Below are 15,720 nucleotides of genomic sequence, written 5' to 3'. Positions count from 1 at the left end.
CTGTGTGAGTGAGCGTGTGTGTTCTAGTACGTCACGCCTTTTGTCCTTTGTCTTTTTCTCTGTGTAGGGTGTGCTGCCCACCCCCTTGCTGTCCCCGTGGCAGGCACAGCACCATGGCTTGACCCGTACCAGCATGCCCCAGCGCAGACAGAGTGAGTCACTAACATCCTTTGCAGCCTCTTCTCCACCTTTTCACAACACAACATATCCATAGCTCTGAAAATAGACCCAAAAAGCATGTTATCTGTCTCCAATTAAAACCCTCTAAACCACTGAAATATCTTTGTTCCAGGTGGCTGTGTCTTTTTGTTTTCTCGCTGTGCAATTACTGGAGGATTTCTGCTCTACATCTACGTTTAGATTAATTTTAAACAAGATTAGTAACATGTAAAATAGTTGTTTGTTTTACCAAACACAGTCTGACTTCTTGTTCTTTAGCAATTCATTTACTGGTGTCCTTTTCCCTGTGCTGCTCATTTATAGCTTCAGTTCTCCTTTATTAGCTGTGTTTAGTCAGACACTAGCCGAGTTCGTTGACTTTCTAAAACCCGCAGATGCCTGCATTTCTAATCCTCACTTTGCTCCCCTGTTACTGTTTGCAAACGTAATATATCTGCACTAATTTGCATCTTTGTTCCCCTAACAGAGGATGTATCTTATGTTCTTGAACAAATAGTACATAGGAGCGTAACGTGATCTTTGCTTTGGATATGAAAATGAAATTAGCAGTATTTTTCTGGAGACTAAAACAGTTTGACTTTATTGAGAGACACAGGACTGAGAAACAATGACAGCGTAGTCACAACAACAGTGAATCCCTCAAAGCTTCTGTGTTATGCTTTGCTGATTAGGTAGCAAGTAGGGAAGGCAGAAAAAGACAATGGGCAAATAGACTTCAGAAAATACACATATGTGAGAGAGCAGAGAGCAAGAAAATAAAGACAGAAGCAAAGAGAAGAGCCCACGCTGCGTTCCTTTGATCTATCCCAGTGGGGCTCAGCTTTGTATCAAGAGGCAAGGTGATAAAAATGTGGTGCACAGGTGTTCTGTTTTTTTTTTTGTTTTTTTTTTTGATATGTTTCAGGTTATTTCCATCTTGTGTTTATAGACTGTTTTGACAAATACGTGAGTACAGCCCAGCATTCAGTACATTTTCTCCCACCAGTAGAATTGCATGATCTCATTAAACAAAACATAGAAGAACATCTGTACAGCAGGAGAAAAGCAGTTGGAGAAAACAGGGTAATCACACAAATAGAATGTAGTTGGTGTACAGTTATATTGAGATACATGATGATAAACAACAGATTTGACTGCTAATGCTCTGACCTCCCACCGGGAGCTGTGACCGTGAACAAACTAGCAAAGAGTTCTTGCCGGTAATGAAGGTCTTTAGAAAAAAAGATAGAATTGCCAGTCCTGAAATTACAGCAGAAACTGTTGTATTCACACAGGTTGTGCTGAACGGAGGATACAGTGATTATATTTTGCATGAACGTGGTTTGTTTGTTGGGCTAATTTGTGACTTTTTGGCATGGGCTAGGTGTTAATGCTGGATTTAAAATATCTGAACCTCTCTCATACATGCCTCTCTCCCTGCGTTTTAACCCTTCTCTCTCCTCACCTCATCTCTGCTCTCCCCCACTCAATAAATGAAAATTGAATCTCCCATGTTCTCTCTCCTCTACTTTTGCCTCCCCACACATAATGCGTTTGACAAGGAGTGGAGCACCTAGTGCAGTACTTCACTGACACAGCGTGGTACAGTAACATTTCTTTAACATGCAGTGAACATGCTGCCCTCCCACCACCACCTGCACGCTGGGCTGTGGTGTGGCATCATGAGGCATGACAGAAGCATGCTCTTTTTACATCTGCATCCGCATGCTTTGTATTTGATTTTCAAGGTTGTTTTGGAGTTTTGATTGTGTGTATCTGTACTTGGAACTTTAGTCTGTTCTACTTAATGGTGATACTTTTTAGTTGTCAACATTTTTCTTTTTTCATACTTCATTCACCTTTTTTTGTGTGTGTGTCTTTAAGGTATATTATGCAGGATTTTCCTAAGAAAATGTATAGACTGATACAGAAGTAACCCCTATCAGTCGTCATTATGAACAACTAGTAGTGTGTGATGGTACTGTATATATATTTGCAGAGACTCTGTCGTCTGCTTGTATTTTCTTATGTGTTCAGGAAGTTCCTGGGCACAGTGACCAGGTGTCAGATCATAAGCAGCATGCACCCAAGAGAAATAGGGCTGGGTATCAGTACTCAATACATTTAGGGTATTAGTAAAAAAAAAAACAGTATCAAGTGGTATAGAAACATCTTCAGTCAAACAATACCTGCATTAGATCTTTTTTGCACCTGGGATCTGATCCCAGACCATTCTGACTCCCCACTGGATCAGCAACCTTACTAACACAGCAGCAGCAGCTAACAACCAACACTAAGCCGTTTACTAGTCCTAACAAACTCACACCGACACCGAAATGGCTCAACTGTCATTAAATCTGTAATAATCGTTAGCTAACATTGGCTAACAGTTAGCCCTGTCACTGTGCGTGTGCGGCTGAGCAGACTCTCCAGTGCGGAGCTAACTGTCCCGCAATAGCAACTAACTTAACAACCCATACGGTCCAGTGCGGTAAAGTTGAGCTTGGTGTTTTTGAAACAGCTGGCAATGCAGCATGCTGGGATGCCACCAAAATGCTCAAAAGTATGGCTATAGTACATGCCACTACCTTCACATATAGGGTATAGAATGAAGTCCCCGATTGGTCTTGGTATCGATTGGTAGCCTACTGGTAATGGTGCTGGTATTGAACCTTTGAAATGATTCCCAGCTCTAAAGTGGAAGCTAGGAAAATCGTGGAAAAAGCAGATACACTGATGTGAAACGCCAAGTGGACAAGTCTCGTTCTAAAACGGTGAATCTGGGGTTGGCTTTCATCTTCACTTTAGCTGGTAGTACTGTTTACAAACAGTAACCAACAATTCCTGCATGGTATACCATTAATTTCTTCCATTCTATCAAATTCATTTTATAAGATGTGTTACGCATGCATGGGTAAATCTCTGTGTGGATTTGTTTTTCTATATTTTATTCATTGAGCAGGTGCTTTATTATTCTAGGTGTTCACCTTGAAGGATTTGGATGGAGTGAATTGAAAGGAATAACATTTAAGAATCCCCCTGTGTTATGGGACGTGAATGTGTTACCGCTATCCCGAGCAATCTCCTTCATTCTAACTCCCCTATCAAAGCAGTTAAGCACAGCAAGCAAAAGACAAATCAAAGCAATCACACATCCTCTGCTCTCACACCGCTTAAACACAATCCAAATCACAGTTTTCACAACCACCTATACTAAATGATACCACAAAGTCTAATCTAGCTCTGAAAATGGAGTGCCACCATATTGCCACTCTGATCTGCTTATGCGCTGCAATCACATTGTCTTCCGGTAGACATAATGTGGATCATTTATACATCCTTATTCAAATTCTCGCATGTTGCTTTTCTAATCCTGCAGCCATTTTTCATGGTGAGAGTGGCTTGAGAACAGATTGGTTATGGTGGGCCCTGACATCTTCCAGGTGCTTCAAATTGGCGTCTTCCTTGGTTGGAAAGCAAGTGTCTTTTCAAGTGATAGCTATCATTAGTGAGCTGAGATATTTACTTCTTGACAGAGCAGGGAAGAGCTCGAAATAATTGCTGCTAATTATTAGGATCTGTAGCAGACAGCTGGAGCTGCCAATAATTATTGAGTGTGATCTATAGATGCTGCATGTTGGTATCACTGTCTGAGGCTTCTTCCAGCTGGGAAGACATGCACTCAATGCAAACCTCACAGTTAACGTGAACATTTCAGTTTAGTAATTTTACCATGAACCAAACTTTTGAAACTGAAAAATGGTTTAAGGCCTGTATCTATAATGATGGTGTCTGATATATTTAGTGGATTTATTTTGCTAACACCTATAATTTATGGAGTGGTACAAAGTCTTTTATTTCGTTTTGAACTGTGAGAGTCAGTAGAAAGTGCTCACTCTCAGTCTGAATTAGAATAGGTACTGTATGCTATGTCAACCCTAAAGATAAAAGCTTAATAACATGCTCTTGATTTGAGTGACAGGCTAATCAGAGTGATTGTAAAAAGCAACAGAAACATTCTGTTTCTGCAGGTTTTAAATTACAGACTTTGAAATCTAAAAACAGCATTTCCCTGCTTGAAAAACATGCAGCAACACACTGACACACAGAGGTGGACAAGGGCTTTGTACCAGGCTAGAGGACGCACTGTGGCAGGGGACCAGGAGATGGAGCTGTGGCCTCGGACATCCACTCCCACCCACAATATAAATGACTGATGGTAGAAACAGGCAGAGCAGCTTGACCCGCACAGCTATATATTCACATCCTCTGAGATCTTTTTACTTTCAACTCGCAGGGGGCATGTTTCTGCTAAAACTGAGTTCATGTTTTTCAGCAGCTTAAGGTGGTTCCAGGTGGATTTAGATTCTTTAAGTTCTGCTCAAAGGACACAGATTGAAAAAAAGGCCAGTTCTCTGGTTTCTCAAGGTAAAAACTGACAGTGATGACTCACAGAGTCAGCCTCAAACTAAGTCGGCTAACAAGGCACTAGAAGGTTTTTTTTTTTATAGATGTTGAGATCAGAAGCTATTCAGAAAATGTACTCATATACTTTATAAGATATTCACAAAACATTCAGTATTGACGTTTTTCTGATCTGAGCAACTCTGCTGGTGGTTGTATGGACTAATGAGCACCGCTGGCCTTGTATTCTGCTGGAAGCGTGGTTCAGAATAGTTGGTGTAAACAAGGTTAAATCTTAAGGCACTATCAACCCGGTCTCGCTCCCAGGGAGTCAAATATAGTAGCCTGGTCAGTGGTTCTCATTTCTTGAGTGAAAGTCAACTTAAGTTTTTCAACCATGTAGCTAAGTTACTGGAATACATCACAGGTGACATACTCACTAAGTTACTGTAAGAAATGTAGTTATTTGAACCCTAACCATTTTTCTAAACCTAACCAAGTAGTTAACAAGCTTTGGTGGCAAAACCTACGTTTCCTGTGAAGATGTAAGTTAATTTTAACAGATGCTGTTGCATGTAACGAGCAGAAATTGACACTGAAATGCACACATCACAAACTGACGCTGGAGGGGTAGCTAGAGCAACATATTCTGAAGCGTAAGGCCACTGACCAAGCTGCTGTATTTGACGAGTTGGGAGTGAGAATGTGTTGGCACTATATGTCACCCAAACATATAGCAGTACCTATGCAGTAAAGGCAAAAGTGTTTGAAGCTGTGATGCAGAAATTATCTGTGAATTCTTCAATCTAAAACAAATATGTGCAGCGAGTGGACAGATATATCATTAAGACATGTACAACAGAACCCAATCCAGTGTAGAAGTGTTGAAACAAATGCTAACTCTGTTAAATCATAATGAGTTTTTGTTGTGTCTGTGTCAGAGAGATGTTAATTCAACTCCTCTGAAGCCGTAGCTTGTTGTTTCGTCTCGCTGGATAATTAGCAGCTCTCTAACACAACAAATATTGAACATAACAAGCTTCACCGATACAGTAAATGTTGCAGGGCTGTTATGGAATTGCATCGCGTTGTACAGGTGTTCATGGTTTTGTGTTTATACTCTGTATGTCCGCTGGTGGAGGACAAACCACGGTCGGTCTGAATTTCATGTGGTTAACGGCTCAGCACGTTCCTGCATAGGCAGCAGGCATCATAACTCTCAGTTTGAGAGTTTTGAAGCCCCTCTGCAGCAGCGATCACAAAATGAGTCAAAGACTTCAGTAGATCCCAGGCACTCACACGGCAAGGTTATTCTCCTCTGCTTGTTTTTAAGTGCTGAATCAGGGCTTCCTCTGTGACTTTGCCTCTCCTATTCTAGGAATAGTTCAGAGACTGGCACTGGAAACGGCCTGTGACATTAAAGAGTAAATAAACAAGTCAAAGAAAGGCACAATTTCCAGTTTGCTTTTTGATTCAGATTTCCTTTGCGGCGGCAACATTTTCAAAAGCCTGGATTCCACAGGGATCAAAGACACAAAAAGGGGAGTTTTTTAAATCCAGCCATTTCTGGAACATGGTATAAAAAACCTCAGAGATGTACCTCATTATACACTGACTGTTTCATGACCATTTTTTGCCTGTTTAAAAAATGTTTTATTGATATGTCATTCCTCTTTTCTTTTTTTCTGCAGCCTCAAATACTACAGCCTTTCAACCCCTGCCTCAAAGAGCACCTCCACCAGGGAAGACTAGCAAAAACTCCCCTCACCGAGGGCCACAGTGACCTCACAAGGAGTAGATCAGAGGAAGGAACTTATACAGACACTGATCGTGCTCTTGAAGACCTTATGGCAGATGTCTCCGGGCCAGCAAACCCCGACAAGCTGAGTCATCTCCTCAGCACCCACCTGCGCTGCCCGGGCTCCAGGGCTCCACAGGGGGTAACTGCCAGAGACAGTCCAACATCAGCAGCTCAGTCTGCATCACAGCATGACCGGAGAACTCCTGCTGTGACACCGCAGAGCTCTGTCACTCCCAAATGTGCTGGTTCGACTAGCCCTCGCATGCTGCAGCCTCCTCGCCTTCACAAGCGCGTGTCTCTCCCTGCACTCAAGCCAGGGGGCACTGGTGGCTTTGCCTCTCTGAAGCTGGGCTGTTCCTTAGGGCCTCTGCCTAACCGGGCCAAGCAGCTGCCCCCTCCGTCTAGAGGCCTTCCGTGCTTTAATGCTGGACCCCAGGTTCAGTCTCCAAGTCTGTGTCGCACTTCACTGCTTCAGCCTCGCAGAGCATCAGAGCCTTGCAGGGATCCACGGTGCTCCGACTCCAGCCTGGAGGAGCCCAACCAGGGGACCCTTAAAGACCCTGGGTCAGCCAAGATCCTGATCCCTTTGAGTCGTTCATGCCTCCCCAAGCCAAAGATTCCCTGAGGAGCTTAAACCCACCCATCAGAACTTAAAACTGGAATCACTCTGACACTGCTATTCATCCCCGTCTCTCCCCAGCCATAATAACAGTGTGATTGTTTTACCTTGTGAGTGTCAAAGAAACATACACTGAGCTCAGCAACCATTATGGACCATTCAGGGACTGCCTGTGTCGTTGACATTGGTATTGTGACTGCTGTATTGTTTCTAAATTAGTATCTAACAACTCCAGCCTGACTGACTGATCGATACGTAGTATGTAGCAGGATCTTATCTACACAACAATCCATATTGGTATATAACAGTTTACAGGTTGATGGGAATTTATGGAAGAAGAAATGTCCAGTTTACAGGCCGTGCACGTGCACACGAATGCTGCTGATGGGGAAAAAAACCGAGTGTTGACATTCAGAGAAGTTAGCTTTAGTTTTGTTTTGTAATACCCGCTGGCTGTTCACAAAATTTAAAGTCCAAGTTCACTTGTCCTCACACAGCTGTGCCCTCTGACACCCAGGTGCATTTGGTTTTAAACATGGAGGTGGCATAAATGTGACCTTTGCAGTGTAATAGAAGGCCACAGGGAAGATGGAGACAAAAACAAGAAATGGGAAAGAAAGGAAAAAAAGAATAAAATAACAGCAAAAGTGGAATAGGGGGCTAGAATGAAAAACAAATGCATCAAAGTGCTCCTGAGATGTCACTCCCAGAATGAAAACACACGTCTGTGTAAATGTGTGTATGAAAGTGAGAGGCCGGAGACATAGAGGTGAGGTGCGTGCTTGTTTCTGCGTCAGTTTGCTCTGCTTGCATCATGAAACTGCACGTATTAGCAAGAAGGGTCTCTGACCTTCTGTGTAAATGCAACTCAGATGGGAATATAGGCTTATAAAAAGTAACACCATGCTGGTGGTGGAGATGTGATTAGGAGAAACAGTGTCTAAGTGAGGAATTAGCTTTCATAATGTAGTGGAAAAGAGCAGTGTAATAAAGCACTCACACACTTAAGTGTGCTCAGGTACAATGTAGGCTCACTCATACGTTTCCATGTGTCTGTTATTTCAGGCCTATTTTGTCCATTTGTAGATAGACGACAGTGAAGAGTACCAGGAAGTATGATGCATTATGAGAGAGGAGACGGCATGTAACAAAGTAAATTTAAAAGTCTAGTGTGAAGGATTTAGGAGGATGTATTGGCAGAAATGGAATATAATATAATAATAATTATGTTTTCTTTAGTGTATAATCACCTGAAAATAACAATTTGTGTGTTTTTGTTACCTAGAATGAGCCATTTATATCTTCATAGGTCCTCGTCCGCCATGTTTCTTCAGTAGCCTAGAATGGACAAACCAAACAGTAGCTCTGGATAGGACTATTTGCATTTTTGCATCAGCCACCGTCGCTAGCAGCCCCCCATGATGAACAGTGTTGAAAAAACACTGTTTGAAACCATGTCACTTTATCAAGTGTTTTAAATGGTGTAATTCACTGCCTCAGTTTGTTTTGGAAAAGAAGAGACCCCTGCGTAAAATTTGTCTCCTTTTAAAAACCTCCTGAACATCTGGATTTTAAGTTATTAGAAAAAATAGTGAGCACACATTAGCGAGCCCGGTCTCACTTCGAAGTTGTCGAAATCTGGCACTTGGGCAGTAACTTGCGTCAGAAACCAACGAAAAAAGGCGTCCTTTAACGTCGGCATGATATGCGACCAGTTGCCGTTATAGTTTAACAGCACCCGGCAGTGTCATGGGTAAACGCAGCAGGACAAGGACGGCAAAAGTCCCAACTTGGGTGGGCGGGAGTTATGCTGGATGGGTCCAACAAACACAGACTTTCACCTGAGAGAGCAGTGTTAGTGTCCTGTGAGATTCTAAAGCCAAACCCTGTTCTTTTTTTCCTAAACCTAACTATGTGTGTTTGTGTTAAAGGAAAAATAACGTCAATTCGCAGTGTTGTACCCACGTAGTGCGTTTATTTTGACAGAAGACAATACATGTAACAGGCAAAACTTGACACGGCGTCCCAGAGCGTCAGCAACCAACCAGGGTACCTTGCACATTGTATGTGGACGCGGAAAGTCCATGACCAAACTAGTTTGCTGCGATCCAAACAGCACCAGAGAAACACTGATTTGTAACATTAAGCTGCTTTATTCAGTGTTTTTATCGGTTTAAATCACCAGATCTGTTTGTTTTGGAGAGGAGAAGACCTCTGCAGATAATTTGGCTCCTGGTAAAAAAAAAACTCCTGAACAATGAACACTGAAGGAATCCTAACTGAGAAAGATTTCAGCTCGTTGCAATCTGCAGCCCTCACCTCTAGATGCCTCTAAATCTCCCTAAATCTTTCACACTGTTCCTATAATATCCTACAGTCATGTAATCCTTATTTATTAGTTAGACAGTTGTTTTTAGTGCAAATAAATGTGTTGCCAAAATTGTTGAGAAGTCCTTAAAAGGATAAAAAAGTCTCATTGAAAATCATTATTATTTGATGTAAGAAAATTTAAGTCAGGTTGAGAGAAATGGCATTTAAGGAAAGAGAATTTGGGAGTCAATTAAATAACTCGTTAAGAGGGACATTTTTGCAATGCACACTGACTTCCTTGAACTGCCTCCCTCAATGACCCACATGTGGAAACATCAGCTAACAGGGACTCATTAGGCGTGTGAAGCTGCTGCCTGGTGTGTGTGTGTGTATATATATATATATATATATATATATATATATATGTGTGTGTGTGTGTGTGTGTGTGTGTGTGTGTGCGTGCGCGGATGTTTGAGTGTCTGAGCTGTTGTCATTTCCCCCCTCGTCTCCTCCTCTCCCTCTCCTGCACAGCTCTTTGGGAACATCAAAGGTATTAGCGCGGTATTTTCAGGTAGGGAGCCTTCGGGGCTTTAGTGGTGTTTCTGAGGGAGTTTTGGAGAATTGTGTTTATCTCTCCTTTGCGGAGCCCTTTTGCAGTCAAACGCTCCCGAAATGTCCCCAAACGGAGAGCAGCAGTGTGTTAAAAAGGCCTTCTGACAGCAACTCTGCTCTCTTCTCTGTCACGCCGCGTGACCACTTGGTGTACGCCTCTGGCACTGTCCGGTCTACTGCGTCCAATAATGCACCCTACATAGACAGAGTGAGACAGAGAGAGAGAGACGCACACACACACACAGACACACCGCACGCATACACATCCGGACACACAAGTTACATAGATGCACATGCACAGGAACTCTGACAGAACTCGAAGAGACACGAAACTCAGAGGGAACACACTCACACGTGAGATCAGGCTTCTGAGTAGCCAAACAACTGCACCTACACACACACACACACACACACACACACACACACACACACTTTGAATTCTGTAGCAAAGTGCTTAAAAGTACATTTATGTTGTTTTGGTAGCTTTCACAAAATGAGCTTTCCAAGTTCACATTGATCCATCTGTCCGCTGTAGCCCCCACTCGCTGGAAAAAAAAATGTCCGCCCTCAGATTACCTTGGAAATGGGTGGAAATGTGGATCCATGTGGCTGATAAAAGGTGTTTACCTGTTGGACAGTTCAACATTGTGCCAAACCAGCCAAGCAGTCAACACCGCTGTGTGAGGCCAAGAAAAACCCATTTCTTTTAATGAAAACAGAGACGGAAAGATACAGAGGATGAGAGAGATGCACGGGCAGAGACAAGAAGACGGGAGCCAGAACTGGAGGAGAGGGAGCAAAGAATAATAGATGTAGAGATGAAGTAGTGACGGCACTATGATCGGGATAAGCTGTTTCGGGCAGAGTTTTCCGCTCGTGAATGTTTGTCTATAAAACGTTGTGAAGGTGTGTGTAAGAGAGGAGAAGGACACAGAATACATAGCAAGGTTGTTTGTGTGCACTGTGGTCCAGAGAGTAGCCCAATCCCCTCAGCTGTGTTGCTCACTGCTTAGTAATGCCAAACAGGAAATCAATGTTGCCCGCTGTATGTGTTTGTGTGTGTATATGTGCGTCTCCAGACACCTCTGTCTGCCAGTGTTTCTCTCTTGGAAGTGTGTGTGTGTGTGTGTGTGTGTGTGTGTGTGTGTGTGTGTGTGAGAGAGAGACAGAGAGAGTGAGAGGGAGATGTATCTGCCCACAGGCCAAAGGCAAGCCCATGCCAGGGAAAGCGGGGCAGTGACATCCTTCTCTCCCTGTGCTCTATTCCCTATCTCCAAATCAATGTCCCTGCACAGTTTAGCAGTCAAGCCAATCAGTCTTGCTAGCTATGCTATAATAAAACCACAACTGGGCTCTCTGTAGCAGCTCGGATCAATTCTAATGCAGGATCTTGATTAACTTTGTTTTTGCGATAAGACTCACAAATTATTAAGCTGCACTGTGCAACAGGAAAAGGAGGCCAGGTCGTTCAACGTTATTACTCTGAATGGAGCAGGACTGCATTACAGCACACATTATCTATCTGTAAAGATGTTTTCACGCAGTACAATGAAGATGCACAGCGACTGAGACACATTACTTGACTTGTAACTCGGAAATCTAACGATATTTATAACATGTATTAGAGTTACTGCAAAAGAACGAACAAGCAGAGGCATATTTGCAGTGTCAAGCTTTTGGTTTTACTTTAAAGCTACTATGATCTACATGTTTATATTAACAATGGATCACATGACTGTTTATATGCAAAGAAAATGCTTGTAGTGACAGACCCACAGATTATTATCACCTACTGTACCTCTGCAGTTCAGCGCTACTGAGCACTTTAGCGCCTTTTAGCTTGTTTTGGTTTCACTGCCCTCAACTCACTGGTTCACTCACAATCATGCCATTTCCAAACAGATACAATAGGATAGAAAATATTTTTATTTTCCACAATAGATGGAAATTTGACATTTAAAAGCAGACAAATAGTCAGTAAAACAAACATACAAAGTCATTACAAAACGCTAAACACATAAAATCAGCTCATTTTCTGTGGTTTAAAACTCATCAGTCACATTATTGAGTTAAGAATACTCATGGCACTTTGGATGAAAGACTTCTTAAGTACATTTTTAGTTGCCAGAGGGACTCTATAGCGCCTCCAGGAGCTCAAGAGCTCAAACTGCAGCAGGCAGCTGCTCTGATAAACCCATGGGCATGTTACCAAACAGACCTACCAGGCCAGGGGCCCCAAAACCAGAGCCTCTGCGTGAAGTCGCTGTCATTAACTTTGCATGTCTTGTCGAACGGGTTAGTCATCATGTTGATAACTGAGCCTCAAAGTCTTAAAAAAAAAAAAAAGAAAAACTGAAGGAATAGCCTAAATATTCACTTTGAAGATGATTCAGGAAGGAAACCAGCGTGATACATTTTAAGAGAGCGTTTCTATTCCCTCAGTTTAACCACAGAAGTTATGACACTATGCAATTTAGGCCATTCAGTTCTGTGGGGAGAAACAGCAGCATGTTGTACCTGCGCTAGGGGGGTAAGGGGGCCCATGATGTCATAATCCGCCTGTGGATAAATCAGCTGTACACTACCTGCTCAGCATCACACCGCAGAGAGACAAGTGCAGACTCTTGTGAAACAGAGCTGAAAGGAGAAGAAATACTGGACAGGTTGGGTGCAAACATGATTCTTAATGTTGTAAACGCTTTAAGATACATTCATTTTATGAACTAAATAAAGTGATAATCTGTTGGGGGTTTACAGCTGCTTCCAAGTGGCCAAAAAATCAGTTAGTGGAGGTTTAAAACCATAATGAGGAGCGGATGTTTTGTAGCCACCACTTCCTGCTACTGATATTTTAAAGTAAAAGTAAAACTTGCAAATATGCCTTGGTGTATTTTTGGAGTAACTCTACTCTTATACTTGACTTGAGGTTTAGTATATATGTTGTCCAAGCAGTAACAGACGCGGTACATAGATGTACTTTTACAGTTACAGTTGTCATTTTCATCATTGCTGGATTTCCACCTGTAAGCAGATAAAACACATACTGTAGTGTAGCTGTTAGCAAATTTTCCTCCCATAATGTGTAAGGTCACTGTATTTATCACTACATAATCTCCAATAACAGCTGCTTTCAGCTGCTGAGCACTGTCTACAGTATACTGTGCAATATTATTTGAAGCAAAAACATGAGGGAACGCTACACTGTGTTTAAAGCGACCTTTTATGCAAATGAAAAAAAAAGCAAATACAGCTTTTTTGAAAATTCTAATCTGAAGCACTTTAAATGACATTAGTTGTTAATGCTGAATTAACATTAAACTGGATTTAGAAGCTGCTTGCTTTTTACAAAAAACCTTTTGATTTCTTTTATTCTTTCTTCTTTGCCAGTGTGTCTCTGTTTGCAAAGGTAATCATATTTTTCTAGGAAGCCATGTGAGACAGCAATAAAGGAGTGAACCAAATTCTGACAAAGGTGTTTCAGCTCATCTTCTGTTGGTGGCAAATGGAGCTTTGTCACCGTTTACCGTGTTTCTTTCTAATGTTATTTCCATCAGAACTGCTTGCATGTTAGACCAATAACTCCAGACGTGTTTACCTTAAAAGCTTAGCTGCAGGTCAGCGGCAAAATGTTAAACATCAGAGCAGGAGATGGTGCTGCACCATCAATGAGAGGCCACAGGTGAAATCCTTTGTCCTATGGCGGGTAGTGCTGCTTTGACAGCCAACTCTGTTCATTGATTTGGATCACAGACCCTCGCCAACGCTTACACATACAAACATAAAGCCGCTGACCTCAGTTCAAGATGAAAGAGAAATCTCATTCTCAGTTTCTTTTCCTTGTTTTCACCGTTGTGTTTCTGTGGAAATAAAGTATGATTGTGAAGCTAATGTGGTTTTGTCTGATGTTTTGTTGTCTTTTTAGAATAATTACCACCCTTTTTTTTCCTCACTAAATCCAACAGACTTCAAAGGCAGCCAAAAAGCCTTAGCGAAAGTGTCACAGGGGCACTTTTACAGAAATTTAAGCAATGTTAAGGCCCCTGAGAGGCTGCTTTTAGGGCTTAAAGCAAAAGGCATTTCCTTTCTTGTCAAATAAATGAAACTAAGTAGCGTAACTCATCTCTATTCATTACAAATTATGCAGCCTCCGTACACCTTGCATATAGTCCACTTACTAATGAGGTTACACGCTTCAGAGACGATGGGTTGATAACAGCCTGCCAAGCGCAAGGAGTAGCGTGACACTGTCATTAACTTGGTAAAGTGGGAGATGGAGTGCAAAAGGTTTTTACTTGAAAGGAAGCCAGGCTCTTTTATCATAAACTGTCAAATATATGTGAGAGGATTTTCACTGTGTACGAGCGCTGCAGGTTGCTGCTCAGAGAACACAAGTTTGATAGACTCATTATAATGTTGAAGAAAGAGTACGTTCTTGTGTGGCATAAAAAAATGTATAATATTGTGCAATCGGTGCTCTTCAATTATGCAAAGTTTTACTACGAGCACTTCTAACAGTAGGGTGGTAAAATCCTTAACATTCAGTTTCCCCTTCTCAATTATACTTGGTGTGTTCCAGCACCTCAATGAAGATTCATAATATTTAAATGTAAGACGACTTTTTTACGACTGCACCATTTAATGAAAAGGTAATATTGTTGAAGTCCCCCCCACGTATACATTACATGTGTGTACATGTTTAGTATCTTTGAAAATCTCATGCCCTCACTAGGATTTAAAGAAGATCTGGGTCTCCCTGGTGCCTGAAATTAGGTGGATTCAAACCTTTTGAGATTATTTATTGGCCAGTAAACCCAATATAACACAGACAGGAAGATTAATAAAGAAAGAGGCAGAAAAATAATCAAAAACACATGTTTCTCTCCAAAATACTTCAAACAACATCATGGATGTGGAGAAAAACAAAACAAAACAAAACAAAACAAAACAAAACAAAACTGTATGCTGCATTCACATACTCCAATGATCCCATTTCCCAAGTTGGGAAGTTATTTTTCTGCCTTTGGTGCGTTCATGAGCTTGAACAAAGTCTGTCTTAATAAATAAAGTTAAAGACGTTTCCTTTTTTTCCCCCCATAAATTGGAAACTAAGCAAGGCAGATAAGAAAATAACGCTCTACTGCTTATTACATGCAAAACACACCATAGCCAGATCTGGAAATCTGCTATCAGACCAAGTTTACAAAACCTGGCGTACTGGACTGTCACACTATGTTGCCCTTGAAAAACTTACTTTAAGATTAAGGGTAAATAGTCTACTTTTGATAAGATATGGGAATATGTTTTGGTAGTTCTAGAGGAGGAGAAGGCTACAAGAGTCTTAAACCCTTGAATACAATATTATAATGCACATTTTTTCCTCTTTCTTTCCTTTAGACTGTCAATACTTTTATAAGTAGCATTTTTGATTATTTATTTTGTCCCTTGGAATAGCACTCATTGTACTACCCTGCCGTAGCAGTTGTGAAGATGATGCCTTACTGTGAATGTTCTCTTTCAAACCCTACTTGTTTTTGTTGTTGTTTTTGATGTGATATTTAAAGTACATAAAAAATCTAGTGAACACAGTTATTTACAAAAAAAGAGGTTTCCTTTAAAGTTTTGCATCAAATATATCCAGCAAAAAGGACATTGGAGATTTAAACTTGAATATTGTTGAACTTGAATTAGAGGAAGGAACAAACTGTCAGTTGTTTATCACTGTGTGTATAACCACAATATTTTAGGTGCATGTTCAACTTTATTTAAGAAGAAAACTGGACAAACATTTAAATAACAAGATAAAGACATTTTTTTG

At 41.4% G+C, this 15,720-nt stretch overlaps 1 protein-coding gene across 4 annotated transcripts in view; it reads left to right on the top strand.

Annotated features, from left to right (window-relative positions):
- ccser2a (coiled-coil serine-rich protein 2a) overlaps positions 1–13,788 on the top strand; it is a 71,901-nt gene extending 58,113 nt beyond the window's left edge. For 3 of the 4 annotated variants that reach the window (XM_049599662.1, XM_049599665.1, XM_049599664.1), the window contains one exon: positions 6,255–13,788. In XM_049599662.1, the coding sequence (XP_049455619.1) occupies positions 6,255–6,989 (735 nt within the window). In that variant the 3' untranslated portion in view covers positions 6,990–13,788. Of the gene's footprint in view, positions 1–67; positions 153–6,254 lie in introns of all 4 variants that reach the window. The other variant, XM_049599666.1, reaches the window with a different exon arrangement.
- Positions 13,789–15,720: the final 1,932 nt, after the last annotated feature.

Source organism: Epinephelus fuscoguttatus, linkage group LG16, assembly GCF_011397635.1.
Source record: "Epinephelus fuscoguttatus linkage group LG16, E.fuscoguttatus.final_Chr_v1".
Lineage (NCBI taxonomy): Eukaryota > Metazoa > Chordata > Actinopteri > Perciformes > Serranidae > Epinephelus > Epinephelus fuscoguttatus.
Note: the sequence above shows the minus strand (reverse complement) of the source record. Positions and strands in the feature narration are given on the sequence as shown.